The sequence below is a fragment of the Lolium rigidum genome, chromosome 2 (genome assembly GCF_022539505.1).
Source record: "Lolium rigidum isolate FL_2022 chromosome 2, APGP_CSIRO_Lrig_0.1, whole genome shotgun sequence".
NCBI lineage: Eukaryota > Viridiplantae > Streptophyta > Magnoliopsida > Poales > Poaceae > Lolium > Lolium rigidum.
Genome location: NC_061509.1, coordinates 215,433,869 through 215,452,588, shown reverse-complemented (window position 1 = coordinate 215,452,588; position 18,720 = coordinate 215,433,869). Strand labels below are relative to the sequence as shown.

Sequence of the window (18,720 nt, the reverse complement as noted above, 5' to 3'; positions counted from 1 at the left end):
TGTCGGTTATACTAGAACAAACTATCTTTCTGAGTAGACTTAAAATATTCTAACATCAGACCTACAATATACAACTGAAACGCCATGTAGAAGAAACGCATCGGGGTTTATATAAAATACATCAATGTGATTTTTTTCCACTAATTGAAAAGGTCCAGTGTGTAAACAGAACGAAGTAGCCGGTGACGGTTCTCAAACTTGATTTTTGGAAAGATTTTTGATACGGTCACGCGGAAACTATTGTACACGCGGTTTTAGCTAGACATCACGACACATGAAACAAAACAATAAGGCGTGAGAAGTGGGTACTTTCACTGTACCGGTTTATAGCGGTATTACACAGTTTAAGAAAAAACTATAACTACTAATTTAGTCTATAAATATAAGATTAATATCACCAAAAATATGCGAATAGAAACTTCTTTTGAATATTCATTTTTACGGGATAAATCTTATAATTTTCGGAGTAGTAAAAGAATAACAAGGTGGAAAAGTAGCACAAACGGTTGCCCGCACCCTCTCACGGAGGTGTTTTTAAAAGTCGGCCTCGGTAACCGCAACACAGGCAGACGCAAGACTTGTCATTACTTGCTAGAGTAGCACCTGCATGTATATCCATTCCCCCTCGCGAGAAAAAAAGAAACATACAGCAGCAGCCTAGGCGTAGGAGGACTAGCAGCATACCACTACTCCATATAGTAGGAGTAGAAAACGGGAGGGAGAGTGAGGAAAAATACTACTCGTCGTAGTCTGGTACGTCTAGTACGCTAGAGCGACAGGGGGCGAGCCTTGTCATCTACTCCTCCTCCGTAGCTGGGATCCACGGTCTCGTCCTCGCTCGTGTCGCCCTCGTCCACATCCATCCACCTTCGTCGATCTCTCTCTCTATCTCGGCGGAGGACAGCGACGCAGCTGTGAGTGAGCGAGGGGAGAGAGACAAAGCGGTAATAAAGGCGCGCGCAAGCGAGCCAAGCAAAGCACATTAAGGCGAGCCCATTAAAGAGACCGGGGGAGGCTCTCGGCCGTGGGGGAAGCAGAGCTTAAGCTTAACTCCGTTTGCGTGTGTGCTCCAGGGAGGGAGACAGCCAGCGCGAGAAAGATGGCGATGCCGTATGCCTCTCTTTCCCCGGCAGCCGACCACCGCGCATCCCCCGCCGCCACCGCCTCCCTCCTCCCCTTCTGCCGCTCATCCCCCTTCTCCTCCTCCTCCGCGTAAGCATCCCCGTCGCCCATCCCAGTTCTTGACTGTTCCGTGTTCATCCTGTCTCGCTCTGCGTCTGACCTGTGTTGATTTGTGTGTGGGTGCAGGGGCGGCAATGGCGTGGCGGAGGACGCGGGGATGTACGCGAGGTGGATGGCGAGGCCGCTGCCGTTCACGGCGGCGCAGCACGAGGAGCTGCAGCAGCAGGCGCTCATCTACAAGCACCTGGTCGCCGGCGTGCCCGTCCCGCCGGAGCTAGTCCTCCCCATCCGCCGCGGCCTTGAATCCCTCGCCGCCCGCCTCTACCACAACCCCATCGCCGGTACGTCCCCGGCTCCCCGCTCGCCTCTTCTTCCCTGCGTCCTCCCGTCATCATTACCGCAAATCTTTCGGACGCTTGCTTAGTTTATTCGGCCGATCAGGTGTACTTTGCATCCATTTCTTAACTCGCTTCGGTCTTTTCTTAATCCTGAGATCCGCGATTCGAGACACGCCGATCGATCGTGTGTGCTCGACGTTATCCCCGGATTTGCTACTGGAAAGTGACGAGAGCTTATTTTAATCCCAACAAACCAGTGCTCTATCCCTTCTATGTTTAGATTAGCGGCACATGATTCTTGGACTATTTGATTGGGATTTGGGAACATGACTTGCTCCTGCTCATGTCCAACACAGTCTTCTTGTTTACTATGCTAGGAATCGAGTAGCTTGTCCGTGCCCAACCAGTGGTGGAACCTCCAGTTGCCACTTTTTTTTCTGTTTCTATTCCATTCTCTGGTGCTAATGATGCAAATCTGGCTAATGGAACAGCTCCTCGCCATTGTTCTTCGATTGAAGAACATGCAACTTAATCTCGCATCTGCATCCTGCGTGCCCGCTCATTAATCGATCTGACTTGCGCTTGCTTGCTTTGCGCAGCTGGGTACGGATCCTACACGTGCCTGGGCAAGAAGGTGGATCCGGAGCCGGGCCGGTGCCGGCGCACGGACGGCAAGAAGTGGCGGTGCGCCAGGGAGGCCGCCTCCGACTCCAAGTACTGCGAGCGCCACATGCACCGCGGCCGCAGCCGTTCAAGAAAGCCTGTGGAAACGCCGCAGCCCGCGCCCCACCCCCAGTCGCCCCTCACCGCCGTCGCCAACGGCAACAGCTTCCAGAGCCATTCCCTGTACCCGGCCATCGGCGGGAACAACAATGGTGGTGGAGGCGGGGGGAACAACAGCTTCTCCTCCGCGATGGGGACTGCTCAGCTGCACATGGGAGGCAACGCCTCTCCTTACGCAGCTCTCGTCGGTGGCGGCGGAACATGCAAAGATCTCAGGTGACTGTTCACGACCTTTCTCCATGACCTGTTGTTTTCTTCCCACTGTTGTTCTTCTAACCGATTGCCGTCATATCATCATATGGGCGCACAGTGCCGAGATCCTTATTTACTTGTGATTGTTTAGTTGCTGTCTCCCATCCCCTTTGCAATCAACCAAACCATTAGTGCATGATGCCCAGTACTTTGCTGCTTCCTGCAAGCCTGCAACAAGCGCAATATCTGAAACTTTACTCTCTGCGCCTGCAACAAATCTTGCGTTGCGTTTAGCAGCCTTTAGAGCTCTGCATCTTTGCTCTGGCCATACTTTCTGGGATCAGTTTGTACGTAGTAGATTCACAAGCTGGGGACTTGTCTATGATAGATTTCTCTGCTCAAGTTGTGTGTAACTGCGGGTGCAGGGTGTTACTTGTCTTTGGCGCAGGCTAAGCTTCAAACACGTACACACTGTCCATAAAGATGAGGAGATGATGCACAACATATTTGTGTTCTGTCATCGCAGTGCCATCTGTTCGCTGATGCCCCCCTTGCCATTTACTCCACTTGTTTATTCTTCTACTACTACAGCATATCCAGCTGTTGTTTCATGCAGACAATGACTTGGGTCCTGTTGTTTCTGAATTCCTCTTACCGGTCACCACTATTCTCCACAGCATCTGAACTGGTCAGCGTGATGCTGGCGAAGCCCACTGCTCTCGTCCGTACAAATGATGACTTTCTATCGGTGCAAGTCGTTGATTTACCTTCAGTGAATCTCTTCGCTTTAGTGTAACCCTACCTGCACATCTCTCTAATGCTTAATTGGGGGTCATCCAGTTTAGCTTCTGCATTAATTGGCCATGATTGTTACTGCTTTGTACCTTGATAAGTTTAGTGATAAAACCTAGGATTTTCTAGCAGCAAGCTGCACTAATATGCATACATTGGCAGTTATTCTTGATTTATTTGCTAAGTTACAACACAAACATTTTTTACTACTTCCTCCCATCCATAATAATTGTTGTGACTTTAGTTCAAATTTGATCAAAACTTATAAAAATTCCTTCTTTTGCCTTACTCTAAAATGTAGGAGGAATATATATATGTTTGTTCCAAATACATGTTGACTGTCCATCCTCAGGACCTAAGTTGTTAATGTACTTGTTCCGTACAACTGTAAGTTATGTAATGCCAAATATTTTATCCTTTCATACATATAGCTGCTTATGTTCTGCATCATTCCGTTTAACCTGTTGTTCTGCATTGACTCACCATCGAAAAAGATTGCTAACGGTTGTTGACTTGTTGTGTCATTGTGTGTTTGTACATGCATGGTCCCCGTTTAACCTGAATGTGTGTGTTCACAAATTCAGGTATACTGCTTATGGAATCAGATCTTTCGCGGACGAGCACAGCCAGCTCATCACAGAAGCCGTCAACACCACCATGGAAAACCCATGGCGCCAGCAGCCATCGACAACCACCGCATTCCCGATCTCAAGCTACTCTCAGCTCGGAGGAGCAACGAACACCGTCAAGGCCGAGCGGCAGCAGCAGCAGCCGCTCTCCTTCCTCGGCTGCGGCGGCGACTTCGACACCGGGAAGGAGGAGGAGAGCCAGACGCTGCGGCCCTTCTTCGACGAGTGGCCTAAGGCGAGGGACTCGTGGTCGGACCTGTCGGCCGAGAAGTCCAACGTCACCTCCTTCTCCTCCACCCAGCTGTCGATCTCGGCTGGGGAGCCGTTTACCATGGTCAACACCGAGGACTTCTCGTCGGAGATGACCATCACCAACTCCCCGTCGACCAACGGTATGCTGCTCGCGGCCCATGCATAAACATGCCCCCTTTGTTCCCAAAATAAGTCTCGCTGCTGAGAAGAGCGACTGACTGCTCTGATTTTGTTTTTGCAGGTTACTACTGAATCGAAATGCTGCGCGGATTGCCCTGCTGCCCGTGGGTCAAGATCACCGGCGCGTTATGAGTTCCGGCCACCCCGAGCATGCAGTAGCAGCAAACCAAAACCACCTCTAATACTATATGATGATGATCGTGTAACTTTACCGGCCTTCGCCGTGCCAGATTTATATCACCCGATAATGCCTTGATTTGTTTCCGTTCTACGGGTTTTTGGATGTTTTATTACGCCCTGATCTGCACACGGAAACTTAACTTCATCATGCCATGACACCGGAGGCTTGCTTGCGGTTGCAACCGAGATAATTCCTTGCTCCTCCTCCCCGGAGGTGGCAGCTAGCTGTACCCAGGTGGCCACCGGTGGTGGTGGGACTACGCCGGCCGGCCCCCTTTCCCCGGACACGATCACGCGGCAGGATCCGTTTGCGTTGTCACCCGTGACAAGCTAGCAATGTTCGTTGCTCCAGTTCCCCACGCCAGCGCTTTAGCATGCTGTAGGATGGGCTCCGCGCGCCGGTCGTTGCTCCATGATTGCATTGCGAGTGTTGTGCGGAGGCGAACGGGGACATGCGCCCTGATGGGAAAGGGGAGGAGGAAGCTTGCCGAGTTGTAGCGCCTACCGGTTGGGCTGGATCTGCACAGAGCTTGACGAGTTGGTGGTCGAACAGGCTGTGTGCGTGCGTGGGCTATCCGAGCGACCGAGCGCCACCCACCCCGTGTCTCTGGGTAATTCCTATACACGGCACACCCCCGCGCGCGCGGTATGGGCCGGCCTGGTCGGCCCATTTCACATTTATTTCTGTTTTCTGTTTTCTATTTCTATTTCTATTTCTTTTTCTTTTTCTTTTCTGTTTCTTTTTTTGTTTTTTTCTTTTCTGTTTATTTTCTTTTTGTTAAAATTTTAAAAGTTCAAATCTAAAATTTGTTAAAATTTAAAAAATGTTTAAATCTGGAAATCGTTCATTTTCGAAAAAGTTTCAATCGTAAAATCGTTCACATTTTTAATTTGCTCATATTCAAAAAATCGTTCAAACATAAAAATAGTTTAAAATAAAAAATTGTTTAAATTTGAAAATCGTTCAAACTTAAAAATCGTTCAAACTTGAAAATCATTCAAACCTAAAAAAAATTCAAATTTGAGAACTGTTCTAATTTTTTAAATTATATTTGTAAGAATATTCTTTTTTTTAAAAAAATCATGTTTGTGAAAAATAGAAATTTTTCCGGAAAAGCCCGGATTATGGAAAATAAAAAGAAACAGCAGAAAAAAAAGGAAACGAAACGATAATTACCTTCTAGTGGGCCGCGGCCCAGCTAGCCATCGCAGCCACACAGGGGCAGCGAAATGAAACAGCCGGTCGGGGATAGTGGGTTGGGCCCAACAACGGCCGGGGGTGTGCGGCTCCAAGCTCGGCACCGATCTGGTTGGTGTAAAGCAGCCCCCGTGTCTCTGTGTGTGCAGTGCGAGCTAAGCGTTGCCGGAGATGGGCCGTGGGCGAAGTACCTCGTGCGGTCCTTCAATTGTCCGGCGCCGGGAAGCAACGCGGCTCGTGATGCGGTGCGACGTGGTGGCTTTCGCATGTCACCTCCAAAATCCTCCCAAATTGGCTAAGAGCAACTCCACTCTTCCCCATAAAAGCCTCCCGAAATGGTTTTGGGGGTCTTGGAGCCAAGATTATGTCTAGGCGTCTAGCTACCTCCCTTCCAACCTTTCAACCTAATTTTAGGCTGGCAAAGGACTTTTTTATGTTCAGTGCTCTCAGGCCGAACCCAAATGGGCGCGCAAGCGGCTACATGTGCACCACCACACCTTGCAGCCACACAAGATTGTTGTCCTCGATTCCTCGTTTCAAACGCCACCGAAATTGCACCTACCGTTGTGTATCCTCTGTTTGTTTCTACTAAGGTCATCTCCAGCGGGGCGACGCATATTTATGTCCGTTTGCGTCGGGCACGGACATAAAAAACGTTCGCATGTCCGCATGCGTCTGCCCCTTCTCCAGCGGTAGAGACACATTTATTTGACCGCATGCATGATTAGAGAGGAGAGAGAGGGAAAGATTCTGTTTGTGTGGCTAGGAATAAGCGCATGCGTGATTAAAGGAGGAGAGAGAGGGCTGCATGCAGCCCAACCGGACACAAACGGACGCGCGGACGCGTCCGCAGAGACGCATTCCTGACGCATATTTGGTCCACGTTTGCGTCAGGACGGACACTGCGAACATTTTGCGTCGCCCCGCTAGAGGGTATTTTTTGTCCGCGCAGACGCAAACGGACGAAAAACGTCCGTTTGCGTCGCCCCGCTGGAGATGCCCTAAGAGGACGATGCATCGTCTTCGCTTTCTCGGCTAGCTCGCTGATTTCGCGTCTTGCGGCAGCGATGAGGCCGAGGTTGCTAAAGCTAGTGGTTGGTCTAGAGACCTCATCTCTTTGGTTTAAGCCAAGAGATAGGATACTGTGATGGCATGTTGTAAATGCTAGTCGTTGACATAACAGATGTGAAGTACCATTTTCACAAATATTACATCCCTCAAACTGATACAACATAAATATGGCTGGTTTTTATTTCACTCACTTAATATTACAAGCCATATATGTACATCACAACGGAGCTCCTCCTAGGTTCAGAGAGGATAACTTGGTATTTCTAGATGAACCTTACTTAACTTATAAGTTAACGGTAGAAGTAAGCTAAGTACTATTACGACTCGAGCAACTTTATTCTATAGAGTTTGGTGTTGCTCGACTACTACTAAGTTGTGGTGCCTAAGAGCATCCCCACTCGTTGGCGCTCCCCACGACCAAATCCGGCGAAATTTTCGTCCGGATTGGAGGAAGATTTGGCCTGGGGAGCGCCGAAGTTCCAGCCGTCCCCCCGGCAGGAAACCCCCAACCTCGACCATTTGACATATTTCAAACAAATTTAACATAAAATTTAACAAGTTCGGCGACCAAGAGTACGAAAATTGCTGAAACAAATTCGGCGATAATCGGTACAATGTTTAACAAGTGCTCGAAACAAATGAAGCACACAATTTCACAATTTTTCAAACAAATTAAGACAGACTAGTTGGCGTCGGCGTTGGCGTTGCCTCGGAGCCTCCATATGTGCTCCACCGGATCATCTTGCGGCAGTCGATGCATTGTAGAGTCTCGAATCTCCTGGCGCATAGCAATGAAGGCGGCCCATGATGGAGGCACCTGGTGATTAGGCCGTGCAAGAGGACCCTCTCTCTCATATGGTGTTTCTTGCTCAGCCAGAGGAACCGGATGCTTTCGCTCATTTTCAATAATCATATTGTGTAGGCACACACAGCAGTTCATCACCTCCCACATCTGATCTTTGGACCAAGTCATAGCGGGGAACCGGACGACAGCAAATCTCTGCTGGAGGACACCAAATGCACGCTCGACATCTTTTCGGCAAGCTTCTTGTTTCTTGACAAACTCGCAAAGTTTGGGGGTGCTAGGGTTCGAGATAGTCTTCACAAATGTTGCCCACTTTGGATAGATACCGTCTGCAAGGTAGTATCCTTTGTTGTAGTGCCGACCATTGATCACATAGTCCACCGGGGAGCATGACCCTCAACAAGCTTGGAAAAGACCGGGGAGCGGTTTAGGACGTTGATGTCATTGTTGGATCCGGGCATACCAAAGAAAGAGTGCCAAATCCGAGAGATCATGGGTAGCCACTTGCTTCAAGTATCACGAGTGCAGCCTTTTTTGTGACCCTTGTACATTCCCCGCCACGCAAACGGACAGTTCTTCCATTGCCAATGCATGCAGTCAATGCTTCCAAGCATCCCTGGAAAACCCCTAGCTTCATTTGTTGCAAGGATCCTCTGAGTGTCTTTGACAGTGGGTGATTTCAAGTAATAGTCCCCGAACACTGCTATGACGGCCCTGCAGAACCGGTAGAAACAATCAAGGGCGGTGGACTCCGCCATCCGAAGATAGTCATCTGCACTATCACCGGGAGCTCCATACGCTAGCATCCTCATAGCCACTCGTGCACTTCTGCAGTGACGAAAATCCAACCAAACCAGTGCAATCCGCCTTGCATCTGAAGTAGGGATCAAAGTCTCGGATGGCATACACAATTTGTAGAAATAGCTTTCTGCTCATCCTGAAACGACGCTGGAAAACACTCTCACCGTGCAATGGATTGTCAGCGAAGTAGTCGGCATACAACATGCAGTAGCCCTCCATTCGCTGTCTCGGCTTGCACTTCCGGCGACCTGGTGCCGACCCACCACGTCGACCAGTTGCCAGTCCGGCGTACATGCTTGCCAAGCAACCGAGGATCATCATGTGCTCATCGTCTTGCGCGGCTGCTGCCATCTCTTCTTGCATAAGCTCGGCGAACATCTGCTCCTCCTATTCGTCCGAGTCCATGGCCGGCGAGGCAAATGGACGAACACCTGACGGGCGTGGTCGAGGCAACCCGAGCCGCGAGCGATGATGCGTGTAATTGACACGTCCGTTGGGAACCCCAAGAGGAAGGTGTGATGCGCACAGCGGCAAGTTTCCCTCAGTAAGAAACCAAGGTTTAATCGAACCAGTAGGAGTCAAGAAGCACGTTGAAGGTTGATGGCGGCGGGATGTAGTGCGGCGCAACACCGGAGATTCCGGCGCCAACGTGGAACCTGCACAACACAACCAAAGTACTTTGCCCCAACGAAACGGTGAGGTTGTCAATCTCACCGGCTTGCTCGTAACAAAGGATTAACCGTATTGTGTGGAAGATGATTGTTTGCAGAGAAAACGATAAAACAAGTATTGCAGCAGATTTGTATTTCAGTATAAAAGAATGGACCGGGGTCCACAGTTCACTAGAGGTGTCTCTCCCATAAGATAAAAGCATGTTGGGTGAACAAATTACAGTCGGGCAATTGACAAATAGATAGGGCATAACAATGCACATACATGTCATGATAAGTACAGTGAGATTTAATTGGGCATTACGACAAAGTACATAGACCGCCATCCAACTGCATCTATGCCTAAAAAGTCCACCTTCGAGGTTATCATCCGAACCCCTTCCAGTATTAAGTTGCAAAGCAACATACAATTGCATTAAGTATGGTGCGTAATGTAATCAACAACTACATCCTTAGACATAGCATCAATGTTTTATCCCTAGTGGCAACAGACACAACACAACCTTAGAACTTTACGTCACTCGTCCCGGTATCAATGGAAGCATGAACCCACTATCGAGCATAAATACTCCCTCTTGGAGTTAAGAGCAAAAACTTGGCCGAGCCTCTACTAATAACGGAGAGCATGCAAGATCATAAACAACACATAGGTAATAACTTGATAATTAACATAACATGGTATTCTCTATCCATCGGATCCCGACAAACACAACATATAGCATTACGGATAGATGATCTTGATCATGTTAGGCAGCTCACAAGATCCAACAATGAAGCACAATGAGGAGAAGACAACCATCTAGCTACTGCTATGGACCCATAGTCCGGGGGTGAACTACTCACTCATCACTCCGGAGGCGACCATGGCGGTGAAGAGTCCTCCGGGAGATGAATCCCCTCTCCGGCGAGGGTGCCGGAGGAGATCTCCAGAATCCCCCGAGATGGGATTGGCGGCGGCGGCGTCTCTGGAAGGTTTTCCGTATCGTGGTTCTTCGTTTTGGGGTTTTCGCGACGGAGGCTTTAAGTAGGCGGAAGGGCAACGTGGGGGCCACACGAGGGCCCCACACCACAGGTCGGCGCGGCCGGGGCACGGGCCGCGCCGCCCTATGGTGGCGGCCCCTCGTGGCCCCACTTCGACTCCTCTTCGGTCTTCCGGAAGCTTCGTGGAAAAATAGGACCACGGGTTTTGATTTCGTCCAATTCGAGAATATTTCGTTACTAGGATTTCTGAAACCAAAAACAGCAGAAAACAAGCAATCGGCTCTTCGGCATCTTGTTAATAGGTTAGTTCCAGAAAATGCACGAATATGACATAAAGTGTGCATAAAACATGTAGGTATCATCAATAATGTGGCATGGAACATAAGAAATTATCGATACGTCGGACACGTATCAGCTTCCCCAAGCTTAGTTCTGCTCGTCCCGAGCAGGTAAAACGATAACAAAGATAATTTCTGAAGTGACATGCCATCATAACCTTGATCATACTATTTGTAAACACATGTAATGAATGCAGCGATCAAAACAATGGTAATGACATGAGTAAACAAGTGCATCATAAAGCAAAGACTTTTCATGAATAGTACTTCAAGACAAGCATCAATAAGTCTTGCATAAGAGTTAACTCATAAAGCAATAAATCAAAGTAAAGGTATTGAAGCAACACAAAGGAAGATTAAGTTTCAGCGGTTGCTTTCAACTTATAACATGTATATCTCATGGATAATTGTCAACATAGAGTAATATAACAAGTGCAATATGCAAGTATGTAGGAATCAATGCACAGTTCACACAAGTGTTTGCTTCTTGAGGTGGAGAGAGATAGGTGAACTGACTCAACATAAAAGTAAAAAGAATGGTCCTTCAAAGAGGAAAGCATCGATTGCTATATTTGTGCTAGAGCTTTTATTTTGAAAACATGAAACAATTTTGTCAACGGTAGTAATAAAGCATATGAGTTATGTAAATTATATCTTACAAGTTGCAAGTCTCATGCATAGTATACTAATAGTGCCCGCACCTTGTCCTAATTAGCTTGGACTACCGGATCATTGCAATACACATGTTTTAACCAAGTGTCACAATGGGGTACCTCCATGCCGCCTGTACAAAGGTCTAAGGAGAAAGCTCGCATTTTGGATTTCTCGCTTTTGATTATTCTCAACTTAGACATCCATACCGGGACAACATGGACAACAGATAATGGACTCCTCTTTAATGCATAAGCATGTGGCAACAATTATTATTCTCATATGAGATTGAGGATATATGTCCAAAACTGAAACTTCCACCATGAATCATGGCTTTAGTTAGCGGCCCAATGCTCTTCTCTAACAATATGCATGCTCCAACCATTAAGGTGGTAGATCTCTCTTACTTCGGACAAGACGGACATGCATAGCAACTCACATGATATTCAACAAAGAGTAGTTGATGGCGTCCCCAGAAGCATGGTTATCGCACAACAAGCAACTTAATAAGAGATAAAGTGCATAAGTACATATTCAATACCACAATAGTTTTTAAGCTATTTGTCACATGAGCTATATATTGCAAAGGTGAATGATGGAATTTTAAAGGTAGCACTCAAGCAATTTACTTTGGAATGGCGGATAAATACCATGTAGTAGGTAGGTATGGTGGACACAAATGGCATAGTGGTTGGCTCAAGGATTTTGGATGCATGAGAAGTATTCCCTCTCGATACAAGGTTTAGGCTAGCAAGGTTATTTGAAACAAACACAAGGATGAACGGTGCAGAAAAACTCACATAAAAGACATATTGTAAATATTATAAGATTCTACACCGTCTTCCTTGTTGTTCAAAACTCAATACTAGATGTTATCTAGACTCTAGAGAAACCAAATATGCAAACCAAATTAGCAAGCTCTAAGTGTTTCTTCATTAATGGGTGCAAAGTACATGATGCAAGAGCTTAAACATGAGCACAACAATTGCCAAGTATCAAATTATCCAAGACATTTTAGAGTTACTACATGTAATATTTCCCAATTCCAACCATATAACAATTTAACGAAGAAGAAACTTCGCTATGAATACTATGAGTAGAGCCTAAGGACATACTTGTCCATATGCTACAGCGGAGCGTGTCTCTCTCCCACAAAGTGAATGCTAGGATCCATTTTATTCAAAAAAAACAAAAAACAAAAACAAACCGACGCTCCAAGCAAAGTGCATAAGATGTGACGGAATAAAAATATACTTTCAGGGGAGGAACCTGATAATGTTGTCGATGAAGAAGGGGATGTCTTGGGCATCCCCAAGCTTAGACGCTTGAGTCTTCTTAGAATATGCAGGGGTGAACCACCGGGGCATCCCCAAGCTTAGAGCTTTCACTCTCCTTGATCATATTGCATCATACTCCTCTCTTGATCCTTGAAAACTTCCTCCACACCAAACTCGAAACAACTCATTAGAGGGTTAGTGCACAATAAAAATTAACATGTTCAGAGGTGACACAATCATTCTTAACATTTCTGGACATCGCATAAAGCTACTTGGACATTAATGGATCAAAGAAATTCATCCAACATAGCAAAAGAGGCAATGCGAAATAAAAGGCAGAATCTGTCAAAACGAACAGTCCGTAAAGATGGATTTTATTAGGGCACCAGACTTGCTCAAATGAAAATGCCCAAATTGAATGAAAGTTGCGTACATATCTGAGGATCACTCACGTAAATTGGATTAATTTTCTGAGTTACCTACAGAGAATTAGACCCAGATTCGTGACAGACAAAGAAATGCGTTTCTGCGCGAGTAATCCAAATCTAGTATTTACTTTACTATCAAAGACTTTACTTGGCACAACAAAACATAAAACTAAGATAAGGAGAGGTTGCTACAGTAGTAAACAACTTCCAAGACTCAAATATAAAACAAAAATACTGTAGTAAAAACATGGGTTGTCTCCCATAAGCGCTTTTCTTTAACGCCTTTCAGCTAGGCGCAGAAAGTGTAACTCAAGTAACATCAAGAGATGAAGCATCGATATCATAAGCTCCCCCATTTGTAGTGGTACTAAGGGTTTTGTCAATTTTAGGCCTATAATAATATTTCTTTGGTTTAGGCACTTTAGAGACATACATAAACTTTTGCTCCTTTCCCACATAAGCTTTCTCTCTAAACTGTAAAGATGAAAAGGTTGAACCCAAGGTTCCCATAGCTTTTTCAAGTTCGCCAATCCTATTAATTTGATTATCATGGTCAACACAAGTTCCTAGGACACTAATTCTTTCATCAATTCCTCCTAAGGATTTATCAAGTTCATCAGTTTTATCAAGTAACTTCTCCAGCTTAGTTTCAACACTCGGAAAATTTTTCCCTATGGTTTCCAATTTTTTCATAACATCCTCAAGGGAGGTTTCAATTTTAGTTTCATTAACAGGTGGTGTTCCAAATAAGCTCTCAATAATGCAACTAGCTTCTAAAGCGGGAGCGCCTAGGAAGTTACCTCCCGCGAGACAATCAAGAACATATCTATTCCAGCTAGAGATACCAACGTAAAAATTCCTGAGTAGGATAGTGGTGGAGTGTTTCTTAGTGCACCTATTATGGGCATCACTAATTCTATACCAAGCATCTTTTAAACATTCCCCCCCTTGTTGCTTAAATGAACGAACTTCAACTTCAGGATTACTCATTTTAGCAGTAGTAAATAAAACAAACTAGATAAAATAAATGCAAGTAACTAATTTTTTTTGTGTGTTTTTGATATAGCAAACAAGACAGTAAATAAAGTAAAGCTAGCAACTAATTTTTTTGTGTTTTGATATAATGCAGCAAACAAAGTAGTAAATAAAATAAAGCAAGACAAAAACAAAGTAAAGAGGTTGGGAAGTGGAGACTCCCCTTGCGGCGTGTCTTGATCTCCCCGACAACGGCGCCGTAAATTTGCTTGATGCGTGTAATTGACACGTCCGTTGGGAACCCCAAGAGGAAGGTGTGATGCGCACAGCGGCAAGTTTCCTCAGTAAGAAACCACGGTTTAATCGAACCAGTAGGAGTCAAGACGCACATTGAAGGTTGATGGCGGCGGGATGTAGTGCGGCGCAACACCGGAGATTCCGGCGCCAACGTGGAACCCGCACAACACAACCAAAGTACTTTGCCCCAACGAAACAGTGAGGTTGTCAATCTCACCGGCTTGCTGTAACAAAGGATTAACCGTATTGTGTGGAAGATGATTGTTTGCAGAGAAAACGAGTAAAACAAGTATTGCGAGCAGATTTGTATTTCGAGTATAAAAGAATGGACCGGGGTCCACAGTTCACTAGAGGTGTCTCTCCCATAAGATAAAAGCATGTTGGGTGAACAAATTACGGTCGGGCAATTGACAAATAGAGAGGGCATAACAATGCACATACATGTCATGATAAGTACAGTGAGATTTAATTGGGCATTACGACAAAGTACATAGACCGCCATCCAACTGCATCTATGCCTAAAAAGTCCACCTTCGAAGTTATCATCCGAACCCCTTCCAGTATTAAGTTGCAAAGCAACAGACAATTGCATTAAGTATGGTGCGTAATGTAATCAACAACTACATCCTTAGACATTGCATCAATGTTTTATCCCTAGTGGCAACAGCACAATACAACCTTAGAACTTTCTGTCACTGTCCCAGGTATCAATGGAAGCATGAACCCACTATCGAGCATAAATACTCCCTCTTGGAGTTAAGAGCAAAAACTTGGCCAGAGCCTCTACTAATAACGGAGAGCATGCAAGATCATAAACAACACATAGGTAATAACTTTATAATTAACATAACATGGTATTCTCTATCCATCGGATCCCGACAAACACAACATATAGCATTACAGATAGATGATCTTGATCATGTTAGGCAGCTCACAAGATCCAACAATGAAGCACAATGAGGAGAAGACAACCATCTAGCTACTGCTATGGACCCATAGTCCAGGGGTGAACTACTCACTCATCACTCCGGAGGCGACCATGGCGGTGAAGAGTCCTCCGGGAGATGAATCCCCTCTCCGGCAGGGTGCCGGAGGAGATCTCCAGAATCCCCCGAGATGGGATTGGCGGCGGCGTCGTCTCTGGAAGGTTTTCCGTATCGTGGTTCTTCGTTTTGGGGTTTTCGCGACGGAGGCTTTAAGTAGGCGGAAGGGCAACGTGGGGGCCACACGAGGGCCCCACACCACAGGTCGGCGCGGCCAGGGCCTGGGCCGCGCCGCCCTATGGTGGCGGCCTGATACGTCCAAAACGTATCTACTTTCCCGAACACTTTTGCTATTGTTTTGCCTCTAATTTGTGTGTTTTGGATGCAACTAACACTGACTAACGCTGTTTTCAGCAGAACTGTTCTGGTGTCTCGTCTTTGTGCAGAAATCCAACTTTCAGGAAAAACCTCGGGATTTTGACGAAAGGCCCTACTTTCCCAGAATACTGACGGAGCCAGAAGGATAAATCAAGTGGAGGCCCGAGGGCCCCACACCATAAGGCGGCGCGGCCTAGGGGGGGCCCGGGGCGGCCCTATGGTGTGGCCCCCTCGGCTGGCCTCCGACGCCCTCCTTCGGACTATTTATCGGCCTCGACCTAAAAACGCACGGGGAGAAGTCGAAGTCGCCAGAAACCCTCCAGAACGCCGCCACATCGCGGAACTCCGTCTCGGGAGCCAGAAGTCTCCGTTCTGGCACTCCGCCGGGACGGGGAATTGGAGGAGATCATCGCCGCCATCACCGCCAACGCCTCTCCATCAACCAGCCATGTTTCCCCCATCCATGTGTGAGTAATTCCCCCTCTGTAGGCCGAAGGGGATGGTAGGGATTGGATGAGATTGGTCATGTAATAGCATAAGATTGTTAGGGCATAGTGCCTAGTGTCCGTAATTGGTACTTTGATGATATTGTTGCAACTTGTTATGCTTAATGCTTGTCACTAGGGCCCGAGTGCCATGATCTCAGATCTGAACATGTTATTATTTCATCATGATATTCATTGTTTATGGTCTTACACTGCAAGTTGTATACACATGTCGCTGTCCGAAACCAATGGCCCCGAAGTGACGAAATCGGGACAACCGGAGGGAATGGTAGCGATGTGAGGATCACATGTGTTCACGGAGTGTTAATGCTTTGCTCCGGTACTCTATTAAAAGGAGTACCTTAATATCCAGTAGTTTCCCTTGAGGCCCGGCTGCCACCGGCTGGTAGGACAAAAGATGTTGTGCAAGTTTCTCATTGCGAGCACGTACGACTATAATTGGAGCACATGCCTATTGATTGCTTTGTACTTGGATACCGTTTTATTATTATCTGCAAATGCCCTGCTATGATTGTTACATGAGTTTCTCTCATCCATGCAACGCCCGTTATCCGTCCCCGTGCCTACAGTATTTTAATCCTGCTGTTTACTATAATCACTACTGCTGTTTCTGTTACTCTGCTGCTGTTATTTTACTACTGCTACTGCTATAAAACTATTACTACTGATAAACTCTTGCGAGCAAGTCTGTTTTCATGTGCAGCTGAATTGACAACTCCGCTGTTAAGGCTTTCAAGTACTCTTTGTCTCCCCTTGTGTCGAATCAATAAATTTGGTTTTACTTCCCTCGAAGACTGTTGCGATCCCCTATACTTGTGGGTCATCAAGACTATTTTCTGGCGCCGTTGCCGGGGAGCATAGCTTTATTTGGAAGTTCACTTGGATTGATATTGTTCGCTGCAAATTCTCCATCATGGGTAAACCTCGCGATACTAAGGTCGCCATATTACCATCCACTACAAGAAAAGGTACAACTCTGAGTACCTCTGCTGCTCTTGATTCACCATCTGTGATAAGTAAACTTGTTTCACCGCCACAAGCTTCACTTGCTGGTACTTCTGCTGAATCTGAAAATTCCTCTTATAATATTGATGATGCTTCTGCTGTGCTTGATGATAGTGGTTCATTCGGAACTTTTCTAGATGCTACAATTGCTAGGTCTAGACAAATTGAAAATACTGGAAACTCCCGATGTTACTACACCTGTTAATTCACCCGAACTTGAATACTCTAGTGATGATCTTGATGAAGATTATGTGGAACTTGATGATGATTTTATTGAAAAATGCAATGATACTACCGATGCAAGAAAAATTAAAAAGTTGCTTGCGGAACATACCGTTAGATATAAACTTGTCTCCGATCCTAAATTTGCCACATCTCCTATAAACATTAAGGATAAAGATTATGATTTTTCTCTTGATCTATCTCATATAGCTATTGTTGAGAAAACACCTTTTTGTGGTACTGAAAAAGAAAGTGCTGTTGAACACATGATTGAGTTATCTACTCTGAGTAGCTTGTTTTCTGATGATGTTAAGCAGCGTACTTACTTTGTTGCTAAAATCTTCCCATTCTCATTAAAGGATGACGCTAAAACTTGGTATAATAGTTTGCCACCTAGTTCTAATAAAAGTCCAAAAGGATTGCTTGATGTTTTCTTCCGTAAATACTTTCCTGCTAGTGCTCAACATGCTGCTTTGCAGAGAATTTATAATTTTGATCAGGGAGATGGAGAGAAATTGCTCGAGGCTTGGGCGAGATTTTGCTCTCTTATTAGAGCTCGCCCGACCATGATTTAGAAAAGCATGATTTATTTGATATATTTTACGGTGGACTAACCATTGAGTCTAGGGCATACCTGGATAGTTGTGCTTGGTTGTGTTTTCGGAAAAGAACTCCAAACGAAGCTGAAGAATTATTGGCTAAAATAGGCCGGAATCATGATGATTGGACTACGCCTGAACCAACTCCAACGCCAATATTGAAGAAAATGGGTTTAATTAAATTGAATGATGAAGATATGAGGGAAGCCAAGAAGTCTCTCAAGGAGAAAGGTATTAAATCTGAAGATGTGAAGAATCTACCTCCCATAGAAGATATATGTGAGATAATTCCCCCTTCATCCATGATTGAGGTAAACTCCCTTCAGCGCTTTACTAGGGAAGATATTCCGTATTCAAAACCTCTTGCGCAATGCTTAGATGAGTTTGATAATTATATTGTTAAGCAAGAAAATTTTAATATGAGAGTAGAGAATCATCTAATGGAAAATTCTCAAGCTATTAGTGAATTGCATGATATTGTGGAGAGAACCTCGAATGATGTTAAGATGCTTGTTAAACATTTTCATATGGTTCAAACTCAAATTGATCAACTCACTAAAGTGCAAAATGACTTGCTAGGAAACAATTCTAAAGAAAAAAATGCTTATGAAGTAACAACTAGAGGTGGTGTCTCTACCCAGGATCCTCTATATCCTGAAGGACATCCCAAAAGAATTGAACAAGATTCTCAACGCATTGAACCTAGAGCTCCATCTAAGAAAAAGAAAAAGAAACATAAGAATGTTGTAGAATCCTCTGAACCTGTTAATGATCCTAATAGTATTTCTATTTCCGATGCTGAAACTGAAAGTGGTAATGAACATGATAAAGATAATGATAAGAATGATACTCCCGATAAAGAAGAGGTTGAAAAAGAACCCGAAAAGCATGCTAAAAATAAAAAGTATACTAAAGAAGATTTTATTGCTGAGAAACATGGTAATGAAAGAGAACCTTGGGTGCAAAAGCAAATGCCTTTTCCTGCTAAGAAACTAAAATCAAAGGA

General features: G+C 45.5%; 1 protein-coding gene across 1 annotated transcript; it reads left to right on the top strand.

Moving 5' to 3' along the window:
• The first annotated feature begins 1,009 nt into the window (after positions 1-1,009).
• On the top strand, positions 1,010-4,604 carry LOC124688116 (growth-regulating factor 4-like). The gene is made up of 5 exons (XM_047221833.1): positions 1,010-1,212; positions 1,309-1,523; positions 2,120-2,519; positions 3,872-4,308; positions 4,410-4,604. Exons 1-5 carry the CDS (start codon positions 1,100-1,102, stop codon positions 4,418-4,420), a joined length of 1,176 nt encoding a protein of 391 aa, XP_047077789.1. The 5' UTR covers positions 1,010-1,099; the 3' UTR covers positions 4,421-4,604.
• Positions 4,605-18,720: the final 14,116 nt, after the last annotated feature.

Coding starts and splice junctions, on each gene's coding strand:
- LOC124688116 (XM_047221833.1), top strand. CDS start 1,100: ATGGCGATGCCGTATGCCTCTCTTTCCCCGGCAGCCGACCACCGCGCA. Junction 1,213..1,308: donor CCCTTCTCCTCCTCCTCCGC/GTAAGCATCCCC, acceptor GTGTGGGTGCAG/GGGCGGCAATGGCGTGGCGG. Junction 1,524..2,119: donor CTACCACAACCCCATCGCCG/GTACGTCCCCGG, acceptor TGCTTTGCGCAG/CTGGGTACGGATCCTACACG.